Source organism: Peromyscus maniculatus, chromosome 10 (genome assembly GCF_049852395.1).
Source record: "Peromyscus maniculatus bairdii isolate BWxNUB_F1_BW_parent chromosome 10, HU_Pman_BW_mat_3.1, whole genome shotgun sequence".
Taxonomy (NCBI): domain Eukaryota; kingdom Metazoa; phylum Chordata; class Mammalia; order Rodentia; family Cricetidae; genus Peromyscus; species Peromyscus maniculatus.
In genome coordinates this window covers 23,492,593-23,517,881 of record NC_134861.1, presented here as the reverse complement: position 1 = coordinate 23,517,881, position 25,289 = coordinate 23,492,593, and the positions used below count along the sequence as shown (strand labels likewise).

At 39.6% G+C, this 25,289-nt stretch overlaps 1 protein-coding gene across 5 annotated transcripts in view; it reads right to left on the bottom strand.

Moving 5' to 3' along the window:
* Positions 1-25,289, bottom strand: part of Vps54 (VPS54 subunit of GARP complex) — an 86,377-nt gene that overhangs the window by 20,202 nt on the left and 40,886 nt on the right. For all 5 annotated transcript variants that reach the window (XM_076546050.1, XM_076546055.1, XM_076546051.1 and 2 more), the window contains exons 8-16: positions 17,703-17,829; positions 16,693-16,800; positions 14,297-14,352; positions 11,616-11,712; positions 9,898-10,235; positions 4,814-4,943; positions 4,247-4,428; positions 3,503-3,615; positions 1,733-1,796 (exon numbers count right to left, since the gene is read on the bottom strand). In XM_076546050.1, the coding sequence (XP_076402165.1) occupies positions 1,733-1,796; positions 3,503-3,615; positions 4,247-4,428; positions 4,814-4,943; positions 9,898-10,235; positions 11,616-11,712; positions 14,297-14,352; positions 16,693-16,800; positions 17,703-17,829 (1,215 nt within the window). The remainder of the gene's footprint in view (positions 1-1,732; positions 1,797-3,502; positions 3,616-4,246; positions 4,429-4,813; positions 4,944-9,897; positions 10,236-11,615; positions 11,713-14,296; positions 14,353-16,692; positions 16,801-17,702; positions 17,830-25,289) is intronic.

The window sequence follows — 25,289 nt, the reverse complement described above, 5'->3', positions numbered from 1 at the left end:
AAGATGTATTTAGTTTTATAATACGTATATGAGTATTTTGCTGTCATGTTTGTCCGCATCACATGCATGCAGTGATCACTGAGGCCAGAAAAGGGTTTTGGATCCCCTGGCGTTTACCTGGAGCTAAAGATACTTGCTAGCCACCATGGGTTGCTGGGAACTGGACTTGGGTTCTCTGCAAGAGTAACAAGGGATCTCAACTACTGAGCCATCTTGTCGGCCCCTTTGCATAGCAATTTTAAGCAAGTCTTTATTATACACAAGTATTCCTTTTTTGGGGCAAATCAGAAACACTGAGAAAAAGACTAGCCAGTGGTTCTGCCCACTCATGTAAACATGCCTCAATTATAGCTCTTGAATTAATGAAGGGAAGTTAGTCCAGATTTTCTTAGTGAGATGGAAAAGAATTTATAATGTTCTAAGGGGAACACAATGTCCTAGGAGGTTTACAAAAAAATGAGAAATTATCAGTTTAATAGCAGGGCATATCACAGTAGAAGACATATCATTGTAGGTTAAATACAACTGAATTAAGAGGGAGGAATGACTTATTATAAGACATCTAAATTCATTCAGCTGTTCAGAAATGAGAAAGTCATGTTAAATAATGCTTTATAAAAGTCTGCAAGATATTAAGAACTAAAATTCAACAGAAGCATCTAACCTCCTAAACTCATCTGGGAGGCCATGTATATGCTCCATACTTAGTCTAGAGTCTGCTGTGTGTGGCATGTGTCCATCGCATATCTTTATAATCTTCCTCAGAAGATGCATTAGTCCCCTAAGTTCAGTCTTTTTGGCAACAGTCTCTTCCTAAAGAGCCAAGAAACTATCCAAGGGGACCATTTCAACAAGCACATGAAATGTAACTGGCTAACAAATCATTAAAGACAGAAATGATACTTCAATGGAGGGATGAGATTACAGGGGTTGAAAACAGCTTTGCCCTCCCAGAGAGAAGCAAGGATTCCAAAGAGCAGAAAGGAGTGTTGCTGTTGTTTCAGCAACTTGAAAGTGACTAGGACGAAGCTTCCAGCCTAGGTACCCTCTGTACAGCTGCCATGGTGCTAAGAAAACTGGAAGTCAGTAACTCCCTCACCTCTGCAGAATGCAGAGTTCTACCAGGGGATCAGAGAGACAATTCAACTATATACATTATTGTGACAAGGCACTACTTTCTTTATAGAGAACATCTATTTCAGAAAACAGTGACAAGAAACAAAGATAATACTTAAATTGTTCAATGCTTTAAAGACAACAGTGAGCTTAAAATTTCATAAAAGGCACACAGTAGAGATGACAGTATGTTTCCAGTTAACCTGAATTGGAGATATGTTTATTGACAAAAGAGCGAAAGACCCAATGTCTACAATGGCAGTGGTGAAGTGTGCTAAATGATACATAGAACAGCAATAATTTTAGAGACAGAACTGTTTGTGTTTTGACTAGAACTACTATGCTATAGAGAAAAATGGGTAGCAAGAGCCTCGTGTGGAATAATGGTAACAAGCAGTTACTACAACGTTTCCTGTTACATGAGAAAATCAGGGCCTTTCTGTGAAGCCAGTGTCCCTGATGGATAAAGCATACTACAGAACAACAAAAAAATAAAAGAAGAGTCATAAAATTTCCCTTAAATATTTTATAGTTTTAAACATTGTTATTCCAAAATTTGCAATTCAATCCAAGGGAGAGCTAGAAGGCAGGTTTCAAAGAGAAATGCGCTACTCACCCAACAACAGCATACTGGTGTCCCTCCACAATAAGGACTTCAGCTGGTTTCCTTTCTTCTGTAGCTAGGAACAGAGCACACAAGAAAGGTGGGGCTGGGCGGAAATCCTGACTGGAGAAGACGGGAACTGGTAGTTCCTGCTGAGAACCCAGCTCTCTTTCACTTCTGACGCGCATGCCTGTGGTGTCTTGGGAGCTGTGTGGCACTGTGAAGTGCGGGCGTCAGCTAGACTTAGAGTGGAGTACTGGCCAATGCCTTAAGTCCTCTGCAGTTCAACTCTGTCTCTCAGGGGAGCCCGAATAACAGGAGTAATGATTAGAAACTGCCTGTCCTCTGGGTCTGGTACACAGGAGATTAGGAAGTCGTTCTTTTTAAGTTAGACTTAGTTTAGAGGCAGAACTAGCATTTTACCCAACTACTTTTCATTATTAACATTAGCCCTTAAGATTTCAAGCCAGGAATTAATTTTCAGCATGTGATATTTCTTATCACTGTGAAACAAAATGCAGCATTTTGAGGTAAAAAGAAAAATAAATTAGATCACTGTCCTGGAATAGCCAAATTAATTAGCTTAACAAAGGCATACCATTATGCTTTTCCTAAGTTTCAAGTTTCTGAACACTTAGACAAAATATTTACTTCCTCTTTTCTTTCATGCAAAGAAGTGAGTTCTAATGACAATTCAGCTTGAATGTAGGTCTATTTGTCCTGTGGTGGCAAGCACTTTCTTAATTACTTCTCTATTCTGCAGCAAGTGGAGAGCAGAGCAGGGGAGGGAAGGGTCCCACTGCCAGTCTGCCTGACTCTGAATCCCTGTTCTCCCACTCCCTAGGTCTGCAACTCCATAAGCTTATTTGCATAACCTCGCTGTGTTCCAGCCTCCGTATTTGTTAAACAACCTAGTTTGCAGAGTGTCCATGTTATAATATCTGTAAACTGCTGTGGATGATTGATTGATAAATAAAGTGCTGATTGGCCAGTAGCCAGGCAGCAAGTACAGGCGGGACAAGGAGAAAAGAGAATTCTGGGAGTGGAATGCTGAGTGAGGAGACGCTAGCCTGCCTTCCAGGGAGCAACATGTAAAGGCAACAGGTAAAGCCATGGAACACATACAGATTAACAGAAATGGGTTAATTTAAGATATAAAAATTAGATAGCAAGAAGCCTGTCACGGCCATGCAGTTTATAAGTAATATAAGTCTCTTTGTGTTTACTTGAGTCCAAGTGGCTGGCCACAGGGCCATGGGAGCTGAGCTGAACCAGGAAACTTTAGCTACAGTAAACTGCTTCAAACAACAATGTGTAGCACCAAACAAGCACTCAATATTGACATTAGTTAACCTTTATTTCTCTGGTACCTACACCAGTACCTGGGAAGTCAGTGAACTCACAATGGAAGGAGGCATAACAACCCAAGATCCTCAGTCATAAGGACTAGCAAACCTGAGTTTTAACAGCATACACTCGTGTTGTTGAGCAAGGGCAGGCTCAGGAGGACAGGGACAGAAACCATGTCTACAAAAAGTCCTACCACAAGAAGCTCCAAAGAAGTCAGAACTCTTAACTTTCCAGGAAAAAATAAATAAATAAATAAAAATTAAAAAAAAAAAAAAACAACACGGTTAATGGTTAATGCATCTATATGTATAACTTTATTTGGAAAAGCATTTGTTTGCATGAAGTGGAATGGAAAGACTATGAGCTGTTCAGGGACAGACAGTAAGCCCTGGTCATCAATATAAGGGACAGTGTGTGAGAGACCACACATACCTGCTGGCTTTTTTTCAGGTAAAGCAATCTTTCCATCTGCTATAGAATCAACAAGATCCTGAAATTCTGCAGGAACATCAGCTTGCTTCCAGCGCTCATTGTCTAAGAGAAGGCTGTTCAAAAGTAAAAAGAAAGGCAGGTGAACATTTCAATAAAATTCTCCTAATTAAAATAAAAGGAAGAAGATGTCTAGCAAGTTGGCAGTACTCAGTGTTGACTGTCATGATAAACCAGACCCACCGACTAATGGAACTAATACTTTTCCAAACTATTTTCTGTCTCTCAGCCTAGCCAAAATCAGCAAAGAAAACAATTTAGTTAACCTCGAGTGAGAAAGAAACATCCACTAGGGACCAACTGATAGACTTCAATAGAAACAAATATTTATTTATTTTACAACTTGACCACAGTTTCCCCTCCCTCTTCTCTTCCCCTTCCCTACCCCCACCTCCTATCCACTCACCCCCCACCCCCCAATCCACTCCTCCTCTGTTCCTGCTCAGGTAAGGGCAGGTCTCCCATGGGTATCAACAAAGCATGGCATATCAAGCTGCAGTAAGACTGAGCACCTCCCCGGTATTAAGGCTGGGCAGAAATAAATATTTCAATTCCATCCGAAAAGCCAAGAAATGTGATCTTACTTCTACACTCTCAAGAATTTTGCCTGACACTCAACTCCACTTTGATTTAACACTGTAACTGCTCTGTGGAGAGAAGGAAAGAGGAAAATGGACATGGTCCTACCTGAGTTTGGTCCGCCTCTCTTCATGGAACCTGCTCACAAACTTACTGGCCTGGCTCTGCAGGGCCCCAAGCAGGGACGTGCTCTTCTTCCCACAGATCTGCTCCGTGTCCATGATGAAGGTCTCCACTAATCTCGAAAGTGCTATGAACTCCGTGGAATTGAGCTTTTCAAGGAAACCGTCCTAAGTGTAAAATATCACATAATGACATGAGTCAGCATAATGAGTTCATGTTATCCGATACATTTTTATAATATTGGAATTCAATTTTATTAACACCTTGTTTTGTATGTATGTAAAATAGCATATTAGATTCAAATTAATTATTAAGGTATTATATTTTCAAACAAGCCTTTTAAACAAACCATTATTTTGAAAAGAATGGTTTAAAGGTTTTCCATTTATTTTATTTAATTATTTGACATTTCAGTAGCTCCCTAGAAGAACACAGCAATAATATCATCAACTTTTCAAGTGCTAAAACGGGAAGACTGTGACAAGGCATAGACATAGGCAAAGAAGTCATACTTTGTGTAAACAGAAAACCTCCAAGGCTTTATGAAAATACCTTTGCTCTTGACATGAGGAACTTGACAGCTCGATCATGGCATATATCTGAAGCACTACACAATAAGTCCTGGATGTTAGTTGCTAATTTTCCTAGCTCCAAGTCATTTAATCTCATGTCTTCACCAACTCTGAAAATGATAAAATGAGACTTCGTCAGGAGACATTGTAAACAGCATTCTCCGCAGGTGATGGATCACAGAAGACAAAGGGTTACCACGGTAACATCCCATAAACAACTTCCTTTGCTCTGCTGGTTCCAACACTTAGCTCACACTCCTCTGACTGGACAGTCTGCAGCTCGCAGAGCAGAAAAGCCACTGTTCCTGCCTAGGTGTGGGGTGGCAGCCGTGGGGGGAGGAGGAGGTGGCAGTGGAGAGGAAGGGATGGTATTCCCCAGCAAGCAGGCTCTTTCCTGCTCTGATTCTAACTTACTTAGTGGCTTACTTACTTACTTACTGAAGTGCTAAGCAATGGAAAGAGAAGCAGACTGCTGCCCTCAAGGAAGCTGTATTAAACAGCTGTATTTATATTTTGAAGGGAAATGTAAGACTCTTCTTATTTTTAACTACAAATGCACATTATAACGGCCACCAAGTCTAAGCAGCCAACAGTTCACTTTGGTGTCGTCCTAAGCCGAGTGAAGTGCCTGTGCCATTGCAACTCTCCTGTCTGAAAAACACTTTTCAGAGACATGACTAACGGGCTCTAATTTATAGTACTTAGAAGCAATGTATTACTCTAGCTAGGTTAAGATATTGAAGAAAGTTATCATTTATTCCTCAAAATTATACCACTACACCTATTTACTAATGCCTTCAGATAATGCAGGGTTAATAGCATTAAAGCACTCTCAGAACAGTCTCATTCAGTCCTCATACTGAGGCAGGTGGACACTGAGTCTCAGTAGTTTATCTACCCATAGCTGCAAGAGTAAGACTAAAATCCAGAATTGGTCTCTAATTCATTAAGCTTCCTTTGCTCCATAATTGTGGGAGGTGGGTTAGTACACAGATATGGTGGATGCAAATGGAGCCAGAGAGCAACCATTGGTTTCCTTCCTCAGCCAAGGCTGGCTGTAGGGAGCCCCAGTGATTGACATGTCTGCCTCCCCAGCTCTGGGAGTTCAAGAACATACCACCACAACCAGCTTTCTGACCAGTGTTCTGGTATAAACTCAACTCCAACACTCAAAACAATTATTTCTATATAAACAGTCTGGTACTAATACCAACTCCAACAAAAATGCTCACTTAAACTTAAAGATTCAAATTTACTACTGAGATAAAGTCTTATCTTCTGAAGGATTACTACAATTTGCCATGTAATGGAATCACTGGGGAATTTAGACCTCTTGGCAATGTGCTACTGACTAACAAGAACAGAGACAGAAAATAGCAAATAAAAAACAAGTTTTTAAATAGTGCAGTGACCTCATGACAAAAAGGTGAACTTTTAAAATCCTGTTTAATCAGCTGTCATTTTTCATTGGAAATGATCTGTAAGTTTAATTGCTCTTAACTTCCCAGTCATTTCCTTGCTGAGCTGCAAAGCCCTGAGGCGTCTGTGTACAAGCTGAACACAGGCGGGGCCATCTGCAGTCACCATTTCATCCTATGGTCACATGTAAGGAGGGAAAGCCAGGGAAGACTCTAGAAATTAAGTGACCCACAGTGACGATAGGAAAGACACTGTTTAAAAGACTTTCCAACGTCACAGCAGGCTACTAGCTGGCCTTCAATATTTGTTCTTCCCTCTGCCACGGTAATAGCTTTAGCTGGGCAAATATCCAGCAGCTAAAGACTCTAGTTCTCAAGCTCTCTTACAGCTAGAGAGTCACACGTAATATCCCAGCCTCCGGTGTGTAAGTCACTGTCAGAAGTACAAATTCTAGACCACATTCTTCGAAGAGAAGAAGTAGCTAAAGAGTGAACCTAGGCCCTCCCTCATGCTGACCAGTACTCTTCCACTGCAGGGACACATGCTTTATCACAGAGGCAGCAGAGTACCGACTAACCCAGCTGAGGGTCTGACTTAGGGCAGGAGTGGGACCTGCCATATACAGAACAGTAAGGGAGATGGCATTTCAGATAAATGGGCGAGGTCTAAAGGATAGCTACAAAGGAAGAAAATCTTGCACGATACACAAAATCAATTAGAGAACCCATCAATCTAATTGTGAAAGGGACAGCTTTACAGTTAGTAGCCTTTGGTTCAAAAAGACCTCAACTAGAGAGTGGAGTCAATCCACGAGGTGGAACTGACATTTGCAGGATGGGTGGATAGCAGACATGTATGCTTACACAAGTAACTCTCATTAAGAAAGAAAGGGAAAGAAAAACACTAGTAGAAAAGTGGGCAAAGCCTTTTCCAAGCACTCGACAGAAGAAGCTAACGAAACAGACGAGCATAGTGCTCTCCTACCAATCACAGGGAAAATAAAAATTTAAACAACTACACCTGTGACATGTTCTCCAAAACGGCCGACATGTAGAAGACTAACCAACGGAGAGAGTGAAGGAGTGACTGAAGATGTGAACGACAGGCGCTCCTCCTGACAGGCTTCTAGATCAGTACACCTGGGCATCAGGCCAAGGAAACCTAGAGAATCTTCCTCCCTCCTGCTTTGACAAGACTGGCTGGATGTATCCAGGGGCCTGCCTTTCCACCAGCTTTTCCTCTTCAACTGTAACTGTAACTGAGCATGCCCAGTAGTGTGTAGATTAAAGTGAATATGCTCAGAAATGTGCCAGCCCCAAAGTATCTTTCCCATATGAATATCTACAGGCTTTTCCAGTCAGTTTCTCCTCCTTTCTGCTTTAGGAGAATGTCATTTTGAGAACTGCTCTCCCGACTGCAGGCAACAGAAATTCTCCTTCCCTCGTGTGCTGGTTGTGCTTTCTGGCTGTGTACTCACCAAGATATCACATTCAGTAACTGTGTGTTGGCATGTGTGGCGTGTGTGTGTGTGTGTGTGTGTGTGTGTGTGTGTGTGTGTGTATCTGCATACATATTTTTCCAACACATATTTGTAGCATATGTGTGTATCAAAGATACAAACAAGAGTTTAAGAGCTAAGGATTTAATTAAGTGGCAAGACTTTGTGTTTATTATGCACAAGACCAGGTATCAATCCAAGGAATCATGAAAGGTGTGGCAGTCATTATCACTAAAAATGGAAATAACCTCAATTCTTATTAATAGTAGAATGAATTCTACATTCTGATGTTGTCATAAAATACAATGTTTGTATACAAATAAAAATAAACTCCCACTATATGCAAATACCACAAACATATTGAAAGAAATCAGATAAACACAAAAATGTGGCTCTACTATATATAGCTGAAAACTAAAGCAGCAATAAACACACACACACACACACACACACACACACACACACACACACACACACATCACTAATGGTTTTAATGAGCTGCCTCAAGATGGCAATGGATTAGAGCAGGAGCAGGGATGAGTAGATTTTTCTGGGGAGCTTATGTTGTTCCATTTCTTGACCTAACTGGTGATCCATGTTTCCATTTTGGAATAACAATCTGAGCTGAACATTTATAATTTGCCTATTTTCCCACATATGCCCTGTGCACCAGTTAAAAAGTCTGAAGCACCGCAGAGTAAGGAGTACCAGCCGCCTGCCCTCCTGTCACCGCCAGGGTGCCGAGGAGCTATTGAATGCTGGAGCAGAAAGCAAATGGATGTAAATGGAGGCTCGACAGTGAGGGTAGAGAGCTCCCCTCTCGGGTAAAGATCTCCTAATTCTGAAATGTTTCAATAAATAAATCAACTGTGTATTATTTAAGATACAGAATTTTTTTTTTTTTTTTTTTTTTGAGACAGAGTCTCACTATATCTCTGGCTGGCCTGGAACTTACTATGTCGACCAGGTGGCTTTAAATTCAGAGATTCACCTGCCTCTGCCACCCCCGCACCAGGTGCTGGATTAAAGGTGTGTATCACCAGGCCCAGTCAAGATACAGAATTTTAATATAGATTTTAATAGCAATAATCATAACTAGTAAGTATAAAGATATTAACTAGAACACAGAAAAAAAGATATCAATTTACTAATGCAGTTCATTTATTGTAGGAAGGAAAAGTGTAATAAACTGACCTCAAGTAAAACATGAGCTCTGGACTACAGGTTGATTTATGTGTTAACTACAGTACTAAGTCTTGTTATTCTTAACAATTAAAGCGTTCATAGGTTTTGTTTTGTATTTTTAGATACCAGGTATTACAGGGATACCTGATAAACCTAAGACTGGTCTACAGATTAGATGGGAAAAACTTATCCATTTAACTTTATCCGTTTACTGTTACAGTAATTGGATTATATAAAAGAATGTTCTGGTTTAGCAACTACACACTCTGGTATCTGAGGTAAAGAGGCATTATGTCTGATTGAAGACACAAAGAAAAAGGGGAAGGAGAAGAAGGAAAAAGAGAGGGAGAGAGTATAGTTCACTGTGTGGTAAACGATTCAGAACTAGGGACTTCAGATGAAGGATACGTACGTCAGTGTTCATACTATTATAGCAAATTTTCTGTAAACCTGAAATAATTTCAAAACACATTTTTCTAAATGATGTTTTAAAAGACAATGTCATCCACTAGGAAATTCCTGCCTTTAAAAAAATCAAATGTGTAAGTCAAACACATCTTTACTAATATAAAATAAGAAAGCAGCAGAACAGAGAGGCAGAGAGCAGAGAAAAACTACTAGAGCAGTATAGGACATGGGTTCCAGGAACAGTTGTGTTTCCTTTCCATAAATCTCCTAGGCTTCCTGGGAATCAATTACCCTAGCACTGAAATAAGGACGTCTCATTAAATAATTCAAGTTCCTCACCAGTCCTAACATCTGCAATGTCACCACTACCTCCAAGGCTCACCTCCAGACCTTCCACACATTTTCAAAATGAAGTAATGTTTCATAAATTAATATAGTTTGTTACATTCCAAGGCAAAAGGTTACATTTTTCCAAACTGAACTGAATTCTCAATCTTTCTGAAACCATTAACAGAATGGTTGAGTCACCACCCTCACAAGGCCGCTCTACTCACACACTATCGAGGCCTCCTGGGGCAGCAGATGCTGGTGTCTGCTCCTTGCTGGATGAAGAATCAGTACATTCTGGTTCCGATACCGAGTCACTGCTGCAGGGCTCGCTGTTTGGAGATGTGTTTCTTTGAGAGGTAGTATCAACTGCTGCAGGGGTCAGCTCCCCCTCCCCGAAAGCATCACTTATGAACAAGCCTTCGTGGGTCAGATAAGCCACCTCCGTGTCCAAGGAAGTGTCCTTGACAGCACTCCTCTGCTGTGAAATCTCCTCCAGCTCTCTAGTCCTTTGGTTTTTGTCAAGAACTGAGAGAACAACACTGTGAATGATATTCAATGTTGCCTACAAAAAGAAAAAATAGGACACATTTTAGAAAAATGCATTTAAATGTCATGAACTTAAGATTTACAGGAGTTAATTATGTGGACACAATTCTGAACATCTACACTCATGAATGAATCAAAGTCCTATAACAAATGTCACAAATTTTATCAGCCTTGTATTGCACACTAACAGTGACTTGTAAAGACCAACTGTATAGGAGAAGTAGGTTCACTACAGCTTAGAGATCAGAGTACTTATATTCTAACTCATTTTTTATGGAAATTTCCCTACAACACACTATGTATTTCATTAACATGCTGTATCAGATATAACCTGTCTCTCAGAGAAGCTAACTTAGGTCCCTTAGCATGCCCTGACCGTCTCTTACATCAGCATCCTTCACTGCTTGACCATTGTGACAGCCAGCTCCTCTCTGTCTGAACATTCCGAGATTGTTCTCACTCAATGCCTTCTCCTCTGCAGAGTGCTCCTCACTGGGACCTTTGCACACTGTCCTTCTCATCACTTGGGTTTTGGCACAAATGGCAGCTTCCTCAAAGAGACCATCCTGACTCTCTACAACAGCTTTATCCCACTACACAGTGGTGGCTGTTTGGTTGTGGGTTTTTTTTTTTTGTTTGTTTGTTTTGCTTTGCTTGTTTGTTTAAGAACATTTGTTTATCATCTAAAATTATCTTTTATTTATTTAGGTCTCTTTCTACTACAATAATATTGAAGTTAGATCCATCTCAATATTATTCTAAACAATGGTACTTGATATGGAGGAAATACTCAATAAAACACTGCAAGCTAGGTAAATAAAAAAGTTTATATAAATTAGTATCTTTATGAACTATTAAGATATAAGGGTGGAGTTGGAGAGATGGCTTAAAGGTTAAGAGCACTAACTGTTCTTCCAGTGGTCCTGAGTTCAATTCCCAGCAACCACACGGTGACTAATAACCACCTGTAATGAGATCTGGCGCCCTCTTCTGGCATGCAGACATACATGCAGGCAGAATACTGTATATGTAATAAATAAATTAATCTATAAAAAAAGATATAAGGGACTTTGACATTTATGGTTGCAAATCTCATATATTGCTTCCTCTCTCAAGCATCTGATTTCTTTTTTGGGTGGGGAGAGTCGGGGGTTGGGGAGAGACATGACTCTAAGGAAGCAGACTCCAAGTTCAAATCTCCAAAATCAGTTTAGGCTGAGCAAGTCCAATCAGCACAGACGGACTAGGGGAAATGCAAGAAACTAGAGCCAAGGCTTAAAGACATCATTATGTACATAAGGCTGACCTACATCCTGGTACATTTCAGTTCTATGATTCTGTCCGGAAAGCTGACTGAATATCAGGGATAGTCCAGGCAACCGATGTGTGAGCTTACCTTAACCCTCTGTAGGAAAACTGTAAACTTAGAGAAAATATCCTTTAACAGGTCAATCCACTGGGGGAAATTCAACATTCTCATTTGATCTGCAAGCCTATAAAAAAAAAATTTAAACAAAAATAACTGTCTCTGGACCAATATGCTAACATCTATCAGATGAAGGGAAGGATACTAAATGTTACATAAAAATAAAGTGCCATTTATTTAGAGTCCTAATTAAAATCATAGATTGCTGAGCTAAAGAGGTCAATTACCAAACTCTACCTGTTTACACACCCTTCTGACTAGTACAATCAAGTACATGGGCAAATTGTCCTTATCATACTGCAATCCCATGTGAGAATGTTTTGTGACCTCTGAAGAAATAAACCATAGACTGACATTAGCTAAAAGTAAGGATCTTTTGTGGAATAATGACAGAAGTATAACATTTCCCTCGACAGATTTAATAATCCACTTTTCCACCAACGAGAAGTAGGACACCTGATGGCATGGACTGGGGAAGTACCGAATGAGCTCGAAACCCCCGCTGTTTAATGCACTTGTTGGCTGCAGAACTCTGCCAAGTGCTAAGCCTTCCCTGTTTCAGGTTTGTTTGTTTGTTTTTCCATTTTAACATGAGAGAAAGTATTCATCTTATACAATTATAAACATTAAAGACATTGATAGAAAATGCTATCAGCAACATATGGTACAGTTAAGAAATGATGTCAGCCAATATTACTTTGATAGTTGCTATCAATTAATAACTTCCAATATGAAACAGGTTAACAAAACAGACTCCCCTGAAGAGATTTTATATATAACAAAAGTAACTCATTACTCTAGATTTCCAGTGAATGCTGCTATGAGTTTATTTAAAAAAAGAAAACAAAGAAAGAAAAAAGAAAAAGTATTCTTGTACTGGCTACCAGGAAGCTCTCTACATAAGTTGAAAACTTCCTTACGGCGTCGTAGCTAGGGTTTTCCCTGCTCTGAAAGACAACCATGACCACAAACAAGTCAGGGAAGAGTTTATTTTAGCTGACAACTCTCAGGCCACACTGCATTGCTGAGAGAACTCAGGTGGGGAACTCGGGGCAAAAGCTGGAGGCAGGAACTGATGCAGAGGCCATGGAGGAGTGCTGCTTACGGGCTTGTTCTCTGTGGTTTGCTCGGTTGGCTTTCTTATAGCACCAAGGACCCTGACCAGCCCAGGGGTGACCCCATCCACAGAGGACTGGGCCCTCCACATTAATCACTAGTTAAGAAAATGGACTATAGACCTGCCTACAGGCCAGTATTATGGGCTCATCTTCTCAGCTGAGAGCCCTTCTCCCAAATGATTCTAGCTTCTATCAAGCTGATATAAAACTAGTCTGCACAAGAGCAAGAAAACAAGTCCCTGTTTTCCTGAGCTTTCTAAAAGTGCCCATGCCCTGTCTCCCAGTAGCTCCTCCTTGACAACAGGTGCTCCAGCCAATCCTGAAACAGATGTGCCAAGGAATCGTTCGAGAATTCTAACACTCCACATCTCCATTCTGGGGGTTTGGCCCAGAGAACCTTAAAAACTATCCTATCAGTGTTTGTATCTTTGGCCAGATAAGGTTTAGATACCTAAATATATGAAGAATTCAGTCATAAAATATTTATCACTATCCTTCTCAAAAGAATAGGAATTTCAAGATGAAAACAAAAAATTATGGACACAGGCAATTGAAAAGTAAATACTCAAACTCCTCAAAGCCCTAGAAGCTCGACTGTAGAGCTAAGTGATTTAAACTTAATACTTGCTCCCCCACTGTAAGAAGTTATCCCCATCCCTCCCACTTTGTATCAACCCTCTCTTCCCCTTCTATACCCAACTCTACCCTAAAAAGCCAACCTGCAGGCTTGGCCAATAACGAGTCCTTATCTGACTAGAGAAAGCAAAGACACAGCAGCCAGCTCTTGTTCTACGGTTTTATGCTTTTGTTATATTACCCGCGTTCAAAGCAGGTAATACTCAGTGGAAATGTCCCAAAAGAACAATGTATCCCTGCTGTGAGTAGTATGACAACTGCTCCTCCCCTCCTCCCCTTGGATTAGAGTCCTCCCTTCCTTCAATGTATCCATGTTGCGTATGCTACCTGCTCATGATCACAGAGTGACCATCTCAGCTAACAGATCAACTGTGGAAGTATCAGTGCTTTTCCTCAAGCATCCCTTATTTTACTTAATAGTAGGCCCAAAGCACAAGAGCAAGGACCTAAAGAAGGCAGCAGGGCTTACACATCTGGAGAGAGACCAACGCCTGCACGGTGTAGCAAGGAGAGAAGGCGGGTGCAGAAGGAAGAACACAGCATACCTGTGGCTCCTCCCGTCTGTGGTCACAGGCTTTCACACGGAGCCCTAAATGCGGTCCTGGAGAGAAGGGGTGGACTCGACTCTACCTACTCCTCCAGTTCACCTCATGGTGACTGCTTCCTCTATCCACGGCTGCAGCTTTTCTTCGACAACAGTACTAGCTTGCCTCTGAATTTCGTTAAGTGGTCATTTCCCTATCTCTTAAAGGTACTTCATTATCATGTATAACTTTTTTACACCCTGACCCAAACCTGTCAACAACTGCTTAGTTTAGTCCTCCTCCAATTCTAATCCTAATGTGCCATCGTTCCCCTAACTGAGAAACACAGAGCTACATACATGTTCATACTTACTTCACAACAACATCTGTGTCTATTTCTTCTATTTGTGAGACTTTATTAATCACACGCTGTAATTTAAGAAAAAGGGCAGTTTGGTTAATTGTTTTTAGAATTCCAACTACTTCATGTTTCATCTGTACCTTAAAAAGAACACCCTGGGGCTGGGGGTTGGGGGTAGCTCAGTCAAATGTGAGGACCTGAGTCTAATTCCCAGAAGTCATGTTAAAAAGCCAGGTGGTTTTGCACACCCTGTAATTAAACTGGTGGGGAGCCAGAGACAGACAGAGCCCTGGGGCTCACTGGCCGGCCAGCCCAGCCTGTTGGGCAAGCTCCAGGTTTAGTACGAAGCTACCTCAAAACACAAGGTGGATGTTGGCTGTCCTCTGGCTCCCACATGTGTACACACACATGCATGGCCATCACTCCACATGCACCCAAAGAGGCTCACACACATATGTGTGAATTAAAAGTAAAAGAACTATGCTGTAGAGTTGGCTCAGTGGTTAAAAGCACTGGCTCCTCTTCCAGAGGACTCAGACTCGATTCCCAGCACCCACTTGATAGCTCATAACCAGTTCCAGAGGATCCAATGCTTTCTTCCAGCCTCCTCAGGTACCAGACATGTGTAATACACAAACATACATGCAAGCAAAGCATTCGTACACATAAAATTTTTTATTTTTAATAAATAAAACAAAAGAACTCCTTGACTACAATGTTTTTGTACGTATAATGCTAAGAATTAAACACTAAGACCTCACTACAATAAATAAATACACACTCCCAGAAAACTCACAAATTATACAGAAAGTGTAACACTTCCACACAGAGAGTACTATCTGTTGAACTACAACTCACTTAATGAAAGTGAGTATTTAAAGTGCTTAGAATTCCAGTCTTTGCCCAGTACTACTCTTCTCAAAAGTCACTATCTTTTAAGGTTTTATTTATTTTTATTTTATGTGTATTAGTGTTTTCCTAAATGTTTGTCTGTGTCACATGCATGCAGTGCCTGCAGAGGCCAGAAGAGGGTGCTGGAACCACTGCAACTGAAGTTAAGAGCTGTGGGCCACCACGAGGGTGGGTGTTCACAAACCCTGATCCTCTGCAAAGGCAGCCAGTGCTCTTAAGTGACTATCAATCACTCCAGAGCCAAAAAGTTGCTACTAATAGATTTCTAAAGTATGATTCATTTTGCCTGTATCTGAATCATACATGCAGAGAATCCTGCAGGGTATACTTTTTGTGTCTGGCTTTACAGATGTCTATACTATTCATTTATGCAGCCATGAATAATTCATTCACTCACATTGCAATATAGTATTTCATTGTATATATACACCACAATTCTGTTTATCCGAATTTTCTGATAACGCAATTTAGAATGTTCCTTTTTCTCTAATGGCAAATGGTACTGCCATGTACATTCTACTGTGTTGTTTGAATGAATTTACCTCAGTATTTCTGTTAGGTGAATACTTAAGAACAGAAATTTTGTGTTATAATGCATATATAGTTAGCATTAGTAAATACTGCCAACAATTTTCCAAGATGGTTATTACCCATTTAGAAATACAGTGTTTCAACCAGGTTAAGTTAAAAAAAAAAAAAAAAAGGCAATTACAGGCTTTGTGTATTTTATATAAACAATGAAAACTTATATACATGCATTCAACCTAATGGTGATTAAACCTAATAAACATGTAAAATTATCTAAGTTTTAAAAAAAAGTCAAAACAAAGATCGGGGAAACTAACAACACGGTGGAGCTGGGGGCTCGGCCCTGCAGCAGAGTCCTTGCCTAACACACAACACAGAGCCTGGGTTTCATTCCTGGGGGCTCGGCTCTGCAGCAGAGTCCTTGCCTAACACACAACACAGAGCCTGGGTTTCATTCCTGGGGGCTCGGCTCTGCAGCAGAGTCCTTGCCTCACACACAACACAGAGCCTGGGTTTAATTCCTGGGGGCTCGGCTCTGCAGCAGAGTCCTTGCCTCACACACAACACAGAGCCTGGGTTTAATTCCCAGCACTGGGGCCAAGTCTCAAAGATCTTAGGTTATGACTAACTTTCTAAGCAGAGTGAAAGGAAGTTAACCCTTATACACTTATAGTGGGGAGAATAAATGAGTAACATGTGTTCAGACAACAATGCAGTTGTATGTACTAAACAAAAGTCATATGTACACAATAAGAAACCCAACACATCCATGAATAGAAATATTCTTCAAGTAGTGTTCTTGGCTGTAGGCTATGCTTCTCTTATTTTTCTCTTATTTTTCCATGTATGCAATTTTAAACAAAATGATCAAGTATTACTATTATACTGCATATCTTATATATTACTATGTGACATAAAAATGAACTTCACAGGTTTCATATCACATATCAAATAAAAATGTACAATACCTCTTTAATGATGTTCTTTGCTGTAGTAATCATTTCTTCACCATAGATTTCTAAAAAATTAAGTTTTCTTTGTTTCAAAAGCCCAAATACAAGAGATACTAATCTTTCCTATTAAAACAAAAGAAAGATATATAATTTTACATTTGAATTTTAATTTAAAAGTAGAAACGTGTATCAAAAGGGTTGTGTCAGACCCTCAGATTCTGCCTGCACACAGTGTGGTGCTTCCAGAAGGATGACGTCACCACTCCCACAGCAATCTTCCATCAGATTTTTGTGGTCTGTGTTCTCCAACAGGTAAATCCTCTTCTACCACAATGGACGAAATGAAGTGGCTGAAGGATGACACAATACTAGGTCTTTTGTCCTCATTGCCCGTTAGAGACTATCCACCAACACTGATAACCAGTCAAGAGTCCCTATGGCCCGGAAGACTGGGATGGAATCTGGACTCTGAGTGGGATGCACTGCTAACATGCACACCTCTTGGGTCATTATGAGTCAGAGACTTTAGAGTCTTTTCTCCCTGGTAGTTCTTAGCAATGATCTGCACTGCAAAACTACCGGTCAGTACAGCCTGGGTATATGTACATACACATACAAATAAAACATGTTCAGAAGAGGTCATCAGTAAATTTGAATGATTAACATATTATCACATAACCATCACTTTTTACAGATGATAAATCCCAGTGAACACCTGCTCATGGAATATAAATTAAGTCATTCATCTTACATCTCTATTTGGAACTTGGTTTTAAAGACCTCACTTCAACTCCTTTTTCTAAGTAGGCCATGACATTACACCACTGTCTACTTCTCAGGACACTAGCATTTATGATGCTTATTAAAGACACACGGCTTGCACAGGGCCTCACAAGTCTGACAGACATCGAAATCTGAGGTAATTTTGCTCACTGTGATCCGAGAAGAACATGTTATAAACTGAAGCTGTGAAGGAAGCGATACTAGCAAAGACAATAACTGGACTGCACAATTCAAACACATACCTCTTCTAAAACTTGACAGTCACCGTCCAGTGGTCTATTTAAGTCACTACGAGAGTAAGTAGAAAATTCTGCAATCATCATTTTATCAATCAGCTTTTCTAATTCACAAAGTTGTGACCCCAAATGCCTATCAAAAGAAGAGAAAAACATTATAGATATCCACTTAAAGCCATAAATTCATTCTTTTTTTTTTTAAAGTAACTGCGTTGTAGGTTTTTTTTAAAGATTTATTTATTTATTATGTATACAGTGTTCCACCTGCATGCATGCCTGCAGGCCAGAAGAGGGCACCAGATCTCATTATAGATGGTTGTGAGCCACCATATGGATGCTGGGAATTGAACTCGGGATCTCTGGAAGAACCGTCAATGCTCTTAACCACTAAGCCATCTCTCCAGCCCCATAAATTCATTCTACTTTAAGAGAATAGACAGTACTTACTCAACAATATGATGTTTTAGTAAAATGGAGCCCTTTAATGAGCAAAAATCACTCATAATGTCACTTCATCTCCAGAATTCTTTCTATTTGTTTTTAACCTTTAAACGCTAAACAGTTAAAAAACTTGTAGAAAAACTCTTACTTGATAAATATTATGGCTGCTTTTTATAGATAAACTATCAGCTGCTCAAATTCCTTTATCATTAACCATCTAGTGACTACCAGTGGCGGTGGCTCCCTAGCCACTCATTTATTCAGCAAACTCAAGCCCCTGATATTTGACAGCCCTGTTCTTTTATTAAGCAATCTAAACGGCCATAGGGACAGAGTGACTCAACACAACCTGTCGTGACAGATTTGAGTTACTGTTCATCAGCCCTCAGGTCACTAAATTCAGAGGGACTACCAGTACTTAAAGCCCTCACTGTTCTACAATGTCCGAGACATGAGTTCAGTCCCCTGAACCTCCATGGAGCCAACCGGTTGGTCATCTGTGATTCCAGTTCCAGGTGGGCTGCGAGGCCAGGACAGTGAGGACAAGACCCATCTATCTAAATAAACAAAAAATAAATACGTCTACTTTTGGGGATAATTTTTAACATTTTAAACTTAATTTCACATTAAATATAAATTTAATACAACTATTTTTAATGCATACACTGCATTTACTTGAAAAAGAGGACCTCAGTGTCCACAGTTATCTTTATAAAGACAGCCTGCAACAGTACAAGCTAATTGTAAAATTAGTTAAAGCAGTTTCAACTTTCAGGATGATAATGTTCTATCATAAACAGTTTATGGTAAGTAGTGGTAGTGATGATTTTGAAACAAACCTGACAAAAATAAGAGGTTTATTTGTATTTTGCAATATGAAAATATTTTATAGTTAATAAGAGGACTAATAAACTTCTCATAATGGCACCAACATCTCACACTAGCACAAACTCAAACACTGCCAGCACCTTACAACTTCTTAAGCAATGTCCCTTTGACCTAGGAATCACACTTTTTAGAATCGGAATCACAGTTGTGCTAGCAAAAGTTTAAAATAATAATGATAATACTGTATATATATGCTATACAGACAGACAGACACATTGCGCTGCTGTAGCTAGGGAAATGGAAGCACACCTATCTCCCCAGCAGTCAGGAGGCTACGGCAAGAGAACTGAGTTCAAGCCTGAGCGATGCATTGAGATTCTGTCTCAAAAAGGGGAAATGGAAATAATCCAAATACTGACAAATGAAGATCTAACTGGATAAATCATAATACAGTCTTAACCAAAGACTATACACTTCATCATCATTAACTATACTTTTTGCAGAATATTATTATACCTATTAGTCATTGTCCATTTTTGACTGTGCCTAACCTTATCGCAAGGCATCCTAGGGGAAAGTGTACTTAGGGTTTGGTACAATCTGTGCTGTAGGCACCTGGCATCTCCTGAGGGTCTTGGAGTATGCCCACAGATAAGTGGTGGGGAGGGACTATCAAAATAATACTACTAGTTCTGAGAGCATGTTGTGTGCTAAAAACAAATGAGAAGTGGTGTTGGTGTCTAAAAATCACATTTTCAGCCTGGTCAAGAGAGATGATAAAATCATAAAAGTGATACACTACAGGCATCAATGTGAATGGGAAGTATCGGCATAGGGCTCACAGCTTTTTCTGAAAAGGAAAATTAGGGGCTGAGGCATAGCTCAGTTGTAGAGTGAATGCTTAGCACACATGAGGCCCTGGGCGCAATACAAATACCAACAAATAAATTTAAATTATGTAAAATAATTCAAAAGGCAAAATTAAAGAGGAAAGTCATTTTCTAGCTCTATCCACTACAAAAGCATACAATCAATCTAGTAGCTAGAATTTCTTTTTTTTTTTTTTCAATTTGGCTGGCCTCGAACTCGTGATCCTCCTGCCTCTGCCTCCTTCAGCAAATCCATTTGTTTCGTTGACTCCTCCAAAACTTAAGTACTAATAGTCTGCTGATGTCCGGAAGCCAACATACTCTGTATGTTGTGATGTGCACCGTGAAACACCTAAGAAGCGTGGAAGATTGTTTTCTCTCCCCCTCTGCACTACTGGAGCTTGAACACGGCTCTCACGCACGCTGCAGACAAGGCAGGCCTTCAGCTGTGAGCTCGCCCCCACCTGTCGTTGTATTTCTCTTCTGAGACAGTTTCTCACTCATTTGTCCACGCTGGCTTTAACCCACTCTGCAAACCAGCAGCTCAAAGACTTCTTTTCACTGTGACAAGCGACGTACTGGAGAGTCACTGCTGACGTGATGACTGTCACAGGTGCCCTCCCCAGCACCAGCAAGTGGTCCTGCAGTGACCGCAGCGCAGCCGGAGTGCAGTCACTCAATGCTGCCGTCTTTGGTCGCATCTCTACTGTGAGGGGCTCATGCAGTTATGTACTACCAGTTAAGTTCCGACACACTTTTTCTAATAGGTGTGTGCTTTACGATAGGAAATAAAAAAAAATAGACTACTGTCTACATATATTTTATACATTTGTGACATACTTTTTGTAAATTTTAAAAATATTTTTAGGCTAAACTGGTTCAGACTTTCTTACTGTCACAATTCAAACTCTGTGTTTTCAAAGGATCGACTTAATTGATAACGGGGGGATCTGTTTACAGGAAAAGCCCTGCTAATAAACGACAGCGACACTGCTCAGGGTACTGAGAGGGACAGCCGCATACGTGCTCACTAACTTACCCACTGCTCCATATTCGACGCTCCTGTAAGAAAATCTAACCATTCCAACTACAGAAAACAGAGATGACAGGAGAATACTGAAACATGAGGATGCAGTTCTCAAATACTTTGAAAAGGAGAAAATAAAAAGAATAAAGCAATATATCAAAAAGTGTTTGGAACATATAAGCCAGTCACATATTATTTGGACAGTTCTATTTTGCAACAAACATACTATTAAAACTGGGGAGAAGCAGAGACATGTCATCAACAACTAGCTATTAGAAGATATCCGTGACATGGAGTTGTTTTTTTAATCTCATCTTTTAAAACTACATGAAATACTTCTAGCTGAAACAAAGTATTTGTAACTTGAAATAATTCAGGCGTCTGGGGAGAACTGCAAAGAACAAAGGCTGGCCCTGAACTGACGGTGCCTGGGTGACATCCAGTGAGGTTCCTGTCCATTGCATTTCCCTCACCTTCGGTGTGTTTGTGCTCTTGGTGGTGGCAGTTTTCGTTTGTTTGTTTTTTCAAGACAGGGTTTTTCTGAGTAGCCCTGGCTGTCCTGGAACTCACTCTGTAGACCAGGCTGGCCTTGAACTCAGAGATCCACCTGCTTCTGACTCCCAAGAGCTGGGAGTGCGCCACCACCACCCAGCTTTGATTTTTTTTTTTAATATAAGGCACGATATAAACGAACATGTAAATTTAATACTGCTTGCTCTTCAAGTAGTTTTTATGGAGATCATAGATTCTCTTTTAATGCAGATTAGAAGCCAATACTCAAGTATATGTTAACTCTGAGTGTGATAGTCTTCAACAAATCCCACAAAAAATTCTGGTGTCAAGTTTGTATGAATGCACCTACTAATATTTGTTCATTAAAATAATAAAAAAAAAATCTGTCAATTTAAGCCTGACATCTTAATAAGGCTCTCAGTCTTTATTTTATTTTATTTTATTTTGGTTTTTAGAAAACATGTTTCTCTGTTAGCCCTGGCTGTTCTGGAACTAGCTCTGTAGATCAGCATGGCCTTGAACTCAAGAGATCCACCTGCCTCTGCTTCCCAAGTGTTGCGATTAAAGGTATGCGCCACCAATGCCTGGCCTCAGATAGTCTTAAAATAACTTGAGCAGCTTCAACTTTATGCATCCTTAAATACAGATGATAAGAAGCAGATATAAACTTTAATGTTATCAAATAATATTTGTTATGCACAAAACCACAAAGATTTGTCTAAGCAGTTCATTCAACAAGTTTGTAGCCTCGGGCTGGACATGGTGGCACACTGGGGAGGCATAGGCAGACAGATCCTTTGAATTTATGACCAACCCGATCTACACCGTTAGTTCCAGGCCAGCCTGGGCTACCCTGACACCATGTCTCAAAAGAAAGTATGTATTTTAATAATCTCTTTAGAGTGGTAACAGATCTACTGAAATATAATACAAATATAATATTGTGATGGCTAATCTTGGCTGTCAACTTGACTGTATCTGTAATCAAATGAAATCTAAGCAGCTGGGCACACTAGTGAGAGACTTTCCTGACCAGATCACTTGAGGTGGGAAGACCCACCCTAAGTCTGGGCCACAGAGTCTGGTGGCAGCCCACATAGAAAGACACAGGAGAAAGAAGCTTTTGCGCTTTGCCTGCTTGCCCTCACTCTCACTGGCAAGTTCATCCGTCCTGCTGCTCACGTGTTCCTTCACCAGTGTTAGAACCCACTTCTTCAGGATCCCAAAGGTGGGTGACTTAAGACCAGCAGCTCTCTAGGAATTCCCTGCACTCCAGCTCGGGACAGCGACTGCATGTGAACTGAACCTGACTTGAAGACAGCCACTGTTGGGGTATCTGGACCACAACCTGTAAACCTCACTAATAAATGCCTCCCCCTCACTGTACGTGAGTGTATGTGTGTGTGTTCATTCTAGTGGTTCTACTCCTTTATAAGCACAAGAAAAAAAGAAAAGAATGAAGCGGTAATATCACTTTCTGAAAAAACACTAAATCTATATATCCAACTAAAATAAGTTGAAACAATTACAACACTTTCTACTTAGATATGGCTGAACTTATACATTAATTTGGATTTTCTACTAAGATGTATGTTCGTTCACACAGTGACCTTTGGGCTATATGTATCAAAGAAACTTGTTTATTAATACAGTCTACAGAAGTTCTCATTTTTATCAAACAGTAAAATCTCTTGGCTTTATCTCAAAGCATAAAATGTGCATGTTTTCTTATTCTAATGTTTGGAAACTAAACTGCAGATTATATAGGATTATGGGATCAAATAATATGTTGAATATCTTGACAAAACCAGTAATATACATTCCTTAAATGGAATCATAGGTGGCCTCTTATCGATGAAACCACAGAGTGCTGAAACCTATAATTAACTCTGGATGCTGCCAGCTCTTAGGTAATTAGGGAAGGAAGGGGAGAGGGAGGGAGGGCAGGTGGGCAGGCGGGCGGGCAGGCAGGCAGGCTTATAACTAGAAAACAAACTAATTTCATTAATTTTTACCTGAAAATTAATTACTATGGTAGTTCCTTGTTCAGCAAAACTAGCATCACTGCTTATAATTTCAGTATCTATATCATCATAAAGTCAGTTTGGTGTTCAGAGTTATCTGGGGTTAAGTAAGATGCTCATTCAAATATATTAAGCAAGTTCCAAGCTCTGAGGAGATGTCTGAGTCTCCCTTCTACGGTTTGTAACTAGCTATATGACCTAAGACAGATGGTTTAAGGTGCCCAAACCTCACTTTAGTGCCTGTGGAAACACGATCGCACAGCCTATCTCACAGCTTCTGTAGCAGAAAACCGAACAGCTCATCTAGTGCACGTACCACACTTGGTTCAGAATACTAACGAACTCAATAAATGTCTCAGATTCTACAAACCTTTACAATAAAAAAAGCAAACACAGCCCTAGATGTCAAAGCAATTAAGGCCTTTCTGTAAAAAAGAAGAAAAAACAGCTGTGGCCTATCAATATTAAATGCATTCTTAGGCCCATACTGAGACTTTTATAGTATGTCCATGTAAGAATTTGAATATTGTTAACTTTAACAAAACCTCTAAATTAATAATACAGCAAACTTATACGTATTATTTCAATGACTACTTTTATTGCTAAGATCAGAATTTCTTTTCATGTGTGATAGTGAAAAATGTATGTATTATAATTAAAACTGTCCAGTATCACAATAATTTTAAACAGTAAAAATTATTTTTTTTAAATTACAAAAACCAATAAATATATAAAACAATCATTGTAGGAATTCGGCATGAACCAAAATTTTCACCTGAATAAATTACTCTTTAGGCTCTGAGAAGGAATCAGAAAAGGAAGATGCTGTGGTTAAAATTGTTTAAAAAAAGAAAAAGAAATTTACATAGAAAGATGTAAGCATTTTAATTATAAGATCTAAATTTTAGAGAATTCAGTAGTGGTTATATTTAGCATCTCAATTCTGGCCCACATTACAGATTCTCAGAGAGCTTTGAAAATATACAGAGCCGTCCCTTCTAGAAGTATAGCTTAATTGGCTTCAATGGGTATGGCATACCTATCTTTAAAGCTCTTCTGGGAGCCTATTATGCAGCCAGGATTGAGAATCACAGGTATATATCTACTACAAATAGTAATGAATAACTAATTTTAAATAATTACAATTACCATAATCCAGTGATTACAGAATGTTAAATAGACAGAAAAAGAATATACCAAGAACAAAAATGTACTTTTTTGGGTAATGTTAGATAACCCATAGATTTCACAAATGTGTATTAAGATGTGTGTGACGCAGCTCTTAAAGCCTAACAGAAGACTTTAAAAGGCACACGTGATAATAAAGCACAGTAAGCTGCAGGAAGATGTCACTAGAGGACATAAATGAAGTATTCTGAGATTTACAAGTCAGAAAGAAAAGCTTACACAGAAATTTTTTAGGTCAAAAGCTCTGAAATGAGAAAAAAGAAGCATTATTTTCTATCACTGACTAGAAAAACATACAGAAAATGACACACAAACAACAATATTTGAATTCTTTTTTTTAAAATAGGTATTTTTGGTAATATGACTATTGGAAGTTTGAAATAAAAGCCCCCCTTAAAATGCAAGACAAAGATTACAGGCAAATGTAAAACCTAGACTGGCATCTATAAAAACAGAAGACTACCAACAATTTAACTCAATAATGACCCTTGGTTCTTCTACTAAGAAAGAGATAAAGGCTTTTCTAAGCCACGCCCCATAAAAAAGTGACTAAAATATAACCTAAGGCATGGGAGAGTGGGAAGCAGGTGAAATTCAAATAGAAAGTTCTTAAAAACAACTTAAAAAGAACATAGTTTTTTTTAACCAACAATGCTTATATAAAAAAAGAAACCTGGAGTATACATTTCCTAATCGATTAGAC